We start from the raw sequence: 8,693 nt of genomic DNA on the forward strand, positions 1-8,693 counted from the left end.
GCAAATTACCCTCGATATTACATTTTGTTTCTTCTGATCTAGCAACATCCTAACCAACATTTTACATATGATTAGTGGTAATATTACTTGCAAATATATTTCCTAAAATTTTTGCCATTCACAGTTCACAATGGCAGGTTGTGGCGAAGCTTGATAGATCGGAAATGCTGCAGAACTATGAGCAATTTTTTTTCTTCCGGATACTAGGCCTTTGCCACTTGAACATAACCAGCCCACATTGGTATACTGGCCCTCTCAGTACAAAAAGGCCGGTGAACACTCCATTGCCTTTTTCCCTCGTTTCCTCCGTCTCTCTGCCTCACTCTTTTGAGAAACAACAAGTTTCAGAGGAGATTTTACTCCTTCCCTGAACCATAAATATGTTTATCATGCACCGGAATGGCAGCTTCCAAAACCTACAAGTCTCTTTTCGTTTCTGCAGACCTATCCTTTTCTTGCACTATTCAAGTTCAAAATCTGAACCACCTGAAGAAACCAGTCATTTGGTAGTTGATTACCTAAAATACTCAATTGGATTATCATCAGAAAATTCAATTTCTGTTTCAACCAGAATTAAAAATCCTGATTCAGTAGTCAATTTCTTCAAACAAATTGGATTCGATGAGCAAGGGAAATTTACTTGTACTCGCAGCTCGCATTTTGATTGCTAATACACATTTTAACTTTGGAAAGTATACTGGATCATCAAAGTATATGTTAATGCTTTCTCAAAGTTCCGCAAATTACAGGAGGATTGAAGTGGCACCTGATACAGTTGTTGAGAAGGTAGACCATTATCCGCGAAATAAAGCCTCTTAACAGTTGGAAGTAGGCTCTACATCTCAACAAAGAAACAAATTTGGGTATGCGATTCTTAACCATTTGTGTTGTCTAGTACATATCACGAGTCATCTTGAAAAATTGGCTGAGAATTTTTTAAGCCAGTGCAGAAACAAAAGCATGTGGAGTACGAGTCAGGTATATTTCACAGTCAGCACAATTTAAATTTTCTATGTCAACGTATTAATGTTATGGTACAATGGTAGGTTGGTTCTTGGTACTAAATGTACATGTCTACATCCCTCTTTTATAAGAAAGAGTAATTGTTTTAGCTGGTTGAATTTAGTCCATATATACTGATAGTACTACTGGTCGACATACAATGGCACTGTTACCCTAACCACATGCAAACCATAAACTATAAGATTCAATAATTCAGTCTATAAGCTAAGCATGTCTATCGATCTTGAGCATTTCTACATAAGAAATCATTCACTTAGTCTAGTAAAACTGTACATGTTAATCTTGATTAGTCCATATGTACTCATGGGAGCATTAGTTCACATTGCACATTTCTATATTGGCTGGTCAAATATAGTCCATATGTACTCGTGGCAGTATAAGTTCACATTGCACATTTATACGAACCATCTAGAAACCTTAACAACAGAATTCAGTTATTTTAGTTTATAGGTAGATATGTCAAACTTGATTAGTCCTACACAAAAACCTAATAAAAACCGTGTTAGCGAACATTGTAGTTTAGAGACAGAACGCTCACAGAAGATGCCTGGAAAGTATTTCAGCGGAAACCATTTTACTGTTTTCGAATTTTAAATTGATACATTATGTACCTATCTGGGAATTTAATGATTGCAACACAAGCACGTGTAATGCTACATTGTAGAGGAGATACGATCTTACCAGTGCCGTTATGGCAAGGGTAGCTTCTAGTTATCTTATAAGGTTGATACTATAAGTATCTACTGTCCACATCCTGCATTGATACAAACCACCTGCAAATGCTGCAAACCATAAACACTTGAATTTCAAAAACTTAATTTTATAAGCACATTTGTCTATCCTGAACTAGTGAAAAAATTATTCACTCAGTTGTGCTTCAACGCGTATTTGGGACAATAAGGAGTGTATCTGAGTGAAGAGTGAGTGTATGTTTATCGAAGTTAAGAGCATATACATATAGTTTTTAATTATTGTGTCCATGGAGTTTAATGGCAGAATTGTTGAGTTTTTTGAGAACAAGAGCATCCTTGTCACTGGTGCTGCCGGCTTTCTAGGAAAGGGTATGTAACCACATATTACAAGTCGTTACAACACAAATTACATTAAAAATACAGTCATCGGCCAGTCCGTTATACTAGGTCAATAGTATGTGGAGTCCATGTGAGATTTTTTTTAGTTGCCATTTATTTACTCCCTCCGTCCTAGTTTACTTGCCTAAATTGGGGATTGTTTTGGTCCTAATTTAGTTGCTAGGTTTCATATATTTCCCCATTTTATCTTAATCTACCCCTATGTTGGAATCAGGTCATGGTGTTGAGAATTGTGTAATTCTATTTCCTGTACACAATCTTAAATAGTCCTCTCTCAAGTAAAGACACAATTTTGTGTTTGTTTTAAATTCTTAAGCAAAGACCAAAAAATTAAATATGTAAAAACTATGTGTATCAAATACTAGCTTGGGATAATTTTGGAAAAAAATTTCCTCTCTCTGCTTTCCTTAATCTTTGTGCAAAAACCAATTTAAGCAAGTAAATTAGGACGGAGGGAGTATAAGTTATAAGCTAATACTGACATATTATTATGTATTTTTGCAGTTTTTGTGGAGAAGTTACTCAGAGTCCAGTCAAAAGTAAAACATCTCTTTCTTCCTTTAAGAGCTCTAGATCCAACATCGGCTGCTCAACGTCTGCGTAGAGAGGTACATACCCTTGTTTGTTAGAATCTTCTCGCACGTGGTTTCAATCTTAATGCACATATAGATACCAAACAGTAAAGTCCATCTAGACTGTCGATCTGTCCTGGCTCTACATCTTAGGATAGCCACTACTGTATCGTGACCTGTATTTTTAGACTGTAAGTGGATCCTGGCTGTATGGCCCTCATGCTTGGAGATCAGATAATGTTTGATTTTTGTGAAAATGATCTGTTCAGCATGCAGATCATCCTTGCCCAGTTTCTAAAATTTGCAATCCAGCATCTTAGTGTAATTCAACTATTGAAGGATAGAATTCTCGATTACCACTCAAATTTAGCTTCTGGTTCAATCATGGAGACAACACTAAGATGCTAGTCTCGTTCTAATGTTATTTAAATATGACTCTTAATTTATTTGTATGTGGAAGTAATAGTTTTTGTAATTTATTTCAAGGTGTTGGGGAAGGAGGTTTTTAGTGTGTTGAGATCAAAATATGGTGTCGGGTTCAACTCCTTTATCTCCGCAAAAGTAACAGCAGTTGCAGGGGATATTGCTTTAAAAAACTTTGGATTAACAGATGACTCTGATTTGCTTGAGAAGTTGTTGAAAGAAGTTGATGTTGTTGCCCATTTTGCTGCAACAGCTAAGTTTGATGAAAGGTAACTCAGACTTACATATCTGCCAATCAGTTTAAGAAGTGATGAAAACCTAGAATGATTAGTAAGAAACAACGGCCAATAAGAATCTTATCTTAAACTTATATATACATGCTAGAAATCACCCATACTACACCCAAGTCGTTATTTCAACCAGTATGTGTATAACTCTTAGCCATCGACTTCCTAAAGAGATGATTTTGTGTACTTTAGGGGAGGCATTATACATACACCATATAAAGACGTCGAAATCCTGAAACGGTTTAGGTCCTCGCAAATCCTTATATTTGTTTCTTACATCTTCTAGATATGATGTAGCGTTGGAAACCAATACCATTGGAGCTAAGAATGTTCTGGAATTTGCAAAAAAGTGTGTCAATTTGGAGATGTTTGTCCATATATCTACAGGTGAGTTTCGTATCCCTACTATGTTATGAGTTTCAAACTTTCAATTGGTCTCTTGTATAATTCGTTGTCACAAAGTTCTTCCAAAATTAAATTTCAATAGTACACCCCTTACTCGAAAGTTTGTGCAGTTCACATGATGTGACTACTTCTGAGAATGATATAATGTAAAATGCACTGTCAATTTTCACCTTTGAGTATTAAGGCATTCCCCAGTAAGATTAATTGAGTAAAATAGATTCATTTATTTCTATACTGATTATCTTTCTATGTGGATGTATGCATGTTAAATAGCTTATGTGTGTGGAGAGAAGTCAGGAGTTGTATTAGAAAAACCTTTTAAGATGGGTGAAACACTGAACGCAACCACAAATGTATTAGACATTGAAGAAGAGCTGAAATTGGCGCAAAAGCGTCTAAACGAACTTATGGCTGCTCAAGTCTCTGAAAAAGAAGAAAAAGATGCCATGGGAGTTTTTGGCATGCAAAGGTTTGATTCTCTTAACCAATGCATGAATCTTATGAAATAAGAACAGATTATAATGTACCCGAGATTCTACATGTAATTGTAATTGAATATGTTTCTAACAATTTTACTCGTTTATCACCTTTTTTCAAGCAGAGCAAGACTATTTGGATGGCCAAATACATACGTATTTACAAAAGCAATGGGAGAGATGTTAATTGGTAAATTAGGAGAAAATGTTCCACATGTCATCATAAGACCTACCATTGCTACTGGTACTTACAAAGAGCCGTTCCCTGGTTGGTCTGAAGATGTCAGGTACTATAGTCCAACATGAGATTGCGGATGGGGACCAGTGTTTTAAAACCTGGTTGGTCAGGCTATTTTTCTTTTCTTTTTTGCCGTTATGTATTGTTCATTTCCTAACTATTTCTCATTGCTTGATACAGAACGGTAAACGGCTTCATCCTTGCCTCTGCTAAAGGAAAGTTACCATGCTATCCAGGAAACGTCGAGACAATTATTGATATGGCAAGTCCAGCTATCTTTTTATAATTATCTTGGAGACTCTATTATACTTACAGATGGTTCATTGATAACTAGATAACAAATCTATGAGGATATGGTGTTGTGTTTGCTTGACGGATTTTGGATCCTTAATCGATGTTTTCAAGCATTAATTCATGATTCTTTTGGCTGTTTGGGCTTCATGAATATTTGAAAACATGTTGACCTTGAAGAAATTTGTTTCCGAGCAACCTCCATATTAAGTTCTACTTCCACCCTGTTAAATACCCGCTTTCTGAATACAAAACTACACAGAACTATACTGATGTGTATCTGTGGAAAACAGGTTCCTGGAGACATGGTGGTGAATTCCACAATTGTGGCAATGGTGGTTCATGCAAATCTTCACAAATCCTCGACAAATAATCAATTTATCTACCAAGTGTGTTCTTCTAAAGCAGATCACGTGAACTCGGATAGGGTGATGAACAGTGCCTACAAGTATTTTTCCAAGAATCCATTGATAGGCAAAAATGGAAAGCCTATTCAAGCTGTCAATCCTGTTCGTTTTCCTACTATGGATAGCTTTAGAAGATACGTATTTTTCAAATGCGAGTTGCCTTTAAAGGTTTGTCTTGATCCATTTTTGCTCATTGCTATATATTAATACAAGTAAATTGTGCAAGGAACTACTCCACACACTAGGGTGTGCGTGCATCATACTCCTCAACCGAATCAAGATCTCATGCTACCAGACCTATCATGGGATAACTATAAATAGGTCTTCCATACTTGACAGTTCCATATGTAGCATTTGTCTGATTTTGATTTTGGTTTTCGCATATTACGAAATTCGTTCATTCTTTTAATATGTTGGCTGTTGTATATTTTGGGATCCTTTGCTCTGCTTGGTCTAGAATTCGCCATATTGTATGTAAAATTGAATTATTTCAACCCCCAATCTCTCCATTTCATCTAGGTAAGATTTCTTTTAAACTGAAGTAGTTTTGTTGTAGGTTTTGGAATTTGTGAATGTCGCCCTTCTGCAATATATTTCTGATACTTGCAAGGATGTGGAACGGAGAATTAATCAGATGTCAAGAATGATCGAACTAAATGAACCATACCTATTCTTTGAAGGACAGTATGTGTTTCTACTTTTTCCACAAATTTTACATTTATTTTTCCTGTATTTCGTTTCTTCACAAGTTCTAAAGTATGTCTTTGATTTGTTATTCTAGTAATGGATATTGATCAGATAAATGAGCCACAAGTTGCTGCATCGCTGTGATATAGCCTTTATGTCCATGTTCTTAATACATCTAGGGATCTTATGCAATTTTATGTTCTAATTCTGGACCATGTTTAATTCGTAGATTTGATGATGCAAACACGGAGAAATTGCGAACGCTGGTAAGGATGAACCAAGCGGATCAAGATACATTTTATTTTGATCCCAAATCCATAGACTGGGATATGATTACTTGATGAATATTCATATCTCAGGTCTAGTGAAATATGTGATTAGGATATAACTTGCAAGTGCCTAGTGACATAGAGCTTTCTCTGTCTACAATAAAGTTGTAATGTTGTCAACAGTGTGATGTTTCTTCCTGTTACTTGTACAAGTTTCTTTTCCTTATGAACTAAGTTAGGTGAATGCAGTAACAACATATTATAAGAGAAGCTAAACTAAGTGTCCTACCATTATCACTGCTGCTCTGAACTAATTGTCCTTAAGCTCTACTTTTCTTTGTAGTGCTACTCGAAATTTTTTTAGAACAGTGTTGTTTAGTTAACTAATTTCACACTGGGATACTGTTCTTGAAATTGAGAATAAGTCAGGGTTGGTGGGTTTGCCCAATGGAAGTGGGCTTTCTTGTAATGGCTTGCTTCTCTCTTAATGTAATGTACTATTTTTTGTTTTTTTTTGTTCTTGATGCAAAAACATTTTAATTCTTTCCGGAGACTGAGTGAAGCGAATACTTTAGGACGTCAAAGTGAGAGCAGTAGAATGTGTGTACTACTTCTGATTGGTATCAGACTAGGCAATATCATGCGCACCATTCAAGTATTTAGCTATATCTTTTTGCATTTGTCTCTTATCCTCTGCTTTGTTACACATGACGAGGGCATTACAAACCTGGCTAATTTGGGGCCTATGAATTTCTTCATAACCAACCTAAAAAGAAGGGTATGGGGTGTCTAAAAGGTGGTAAATTTTTTTAAATTAACCTTTAAAGAAACATTAATTACTCTAATACAAAATTATAATCATTTAATTAACAAATACAAAAATTATTAATCAAAACTCATTTTTTTATCAATTTCCATCAAAATCAAAACTAAAAACCTAATCAATCACAAACAACAATTGAAATCTAATTTCTTTTTGGGTTTTGAGAAAAAACTCGAAAACAAACAATTCAAGTGATTGAGTTAAATCCCTTTAATCCATTCCTTCTAAAAGGAACTCAATAATGATTTACCTCTAAATATTTGAAATTCACTCATCAAATTTTCTAAAAATCCACCCAGAATCGGTTTATGTGTGCACTATATTAGTCCGATTGTAGTTGATGTTACAAGCAATCATTTTATATTGTACACCTATATAAACCGACTCTGGGTTGATGTGATGAACATCAACCATAATATATTTACGCTAATGCACACATCAATGGATTCTGGGTTCAAGTTCGGATTTGTAGAGAAATCAATAATCGGATTATTCGTGCACCTATATATCCGATTGTAACTGTTAACGACTTTTTTTTTTTTTTGAAATTATAGTCGGTGGTCCTTTGTGTATATAAAGAGGATAGCCTATTCTCTATCATACACTACCTTATTCAAAGAAATCTTTATCATTGTTAATTTTTTTCATTTGAAGATGTCAAGTCCATCATCAACAACTACCAATTCAGTCGAACACATACTTAGAAGATGCAAGCGAACAACCAAATCAATTGCGCGCGACAATGGAAGAAGAGATACGCAAAGGAAGCGAACAAACAACTATAAACACAACTTCATCTTCATCTTCATCGCCTAACAAATAAATTATATAATGTAATGGATGTTAAGCAAATAAATAGCTACAACAAAAAAAATAAAATCGTCATCGGCTGCGACAAAATATGAAAAGAAACTCAAGGCAAAGAAACGAGGTCAAGAGCAATTCCAACTAAGGGAAAGAACGAAGGATGTTGAGGAAGAGACCAAATAATATGAACCTATTATCAAGTATCACACTTTGGTAGTCGTATTGTCTCGATCTTGTATCCATAGACAATCACACAGAGTGGGAATACCGATTTTTTGTATTTTCTCGACTTTGTCCATAATCGATCACATTCCGTAAGAGTACTTATAGGTGGATAAAAGAAATATTGTGGTGTATTTGGGTACCTTCGTATTTTCAAGGTACAACCATTGTTATCTCGATTTCATACTTTATCCTGATGAATTTCCTGTCACATTACCTCCTTTGAGAAATCTTCAACAATGTATTGATTTCATTCCTGGTGCATCCCTTCCAAATCAAGCACATTATCGTTTAATCCCAAGTGAACATGAAATATTACAAGGTTAACTTAATGATTTATTATCTAAAGGGTTAATAAGGCCTAACAACAGTCTTTGTGCTTGTCCTGCTTTTTGGTACCAAAAAAAGACAATGGTTGGAGAATGTGTACTGATTGTAGATGCTTGAATCGAATCACAATTCCTTACAGATTCCCTATCCTCGCATTGATGATATGATTGATTTATTGTTTGGTTCTATAATATTTTCCATACTCGATTTAAGAAGTGGTTATCATCAAATACGTATTCGTCAGGGAATTGAATGGAAAACATCTTTTAAAACATGTGAAGGTTTATATGAGTGGCTGGTTATGTCATTTGGATTATGTAATGCTCCCAGTACTTTCATGAG

General features: G+C 35.1%; 1 protein-coding gene across 1 annotated transcript; it reads left to right on the forward strand.

The window, feature by feature from the left end:
• Window positions 1-2,002: 2,002 nt before the first annotated feature.
• On the forward strand, window positions 2,003-6,653 carry LOC113287005 (alcohol-forming fatty acyl-CoA reductase-like). Its single transcript, XM_026535661.1, has 10 exons — window positions 2,003-2,084; window positions 2,619-2,722; window positions 3,173-3,378; window positions 3,683-3,783; window positions 4,075-4,270; window positions 4,403-4,564; window positions 4,696-4,777; window positions 5,100-5,381; window positions 5,770-5,897; window positions 6,130-6,653. Exons 1-10 carry the CDS (start codon window positions 2,003-2,005, stop codon window positions 6,239-6,241), a joined length of 1,455 nt encoding a protein of 484 aa, XP_026391446.1. The 3' UTR covers window positions 6,242-6,653.
• Window positions 6,654-8,693: the final 2,040 nt, after the last annotated feature.

Source organism: Papaver somniferum, chromosome 6 (genome assembly GCF_003573695.1).
Source record: "Papaver somniferum cultivar HN1 chromosome 6, ASM357369v1, whole genome shotgun sequence".
NCBI lineage: Eukaryota > Viridiplantae > Streptophyta > Magnoliopsida > Ranunculales > Papaveraceae > Papaver > Papaver somniferum.

Excerpts from the sequence above, each read along its gene's own strand:
- LOC113287005 (XM_026535661.1), top strand. The coding sequence starts at position 2,003 with ATGGAGTTTAATGGCAGAATTGTTGAGTTTTTTGAGAACAAGAGCATC. Across the intron at positions 2,723-3,172 it reads CTCAACGTCTGCGTAGAGAG|GTGTTGGGGAAGGAGGTTTT; the intron begins GTACATACCCTT and ends ATTTATTTCAAG. Across the intron at positions 4,271-4,402 it reads GGAGTTTTTGGCATGCAAAG|AGCAAGACTATTTGGATGGC; the intron begins GTTTGATTCTCT and ends TTTTTCAAGCAG.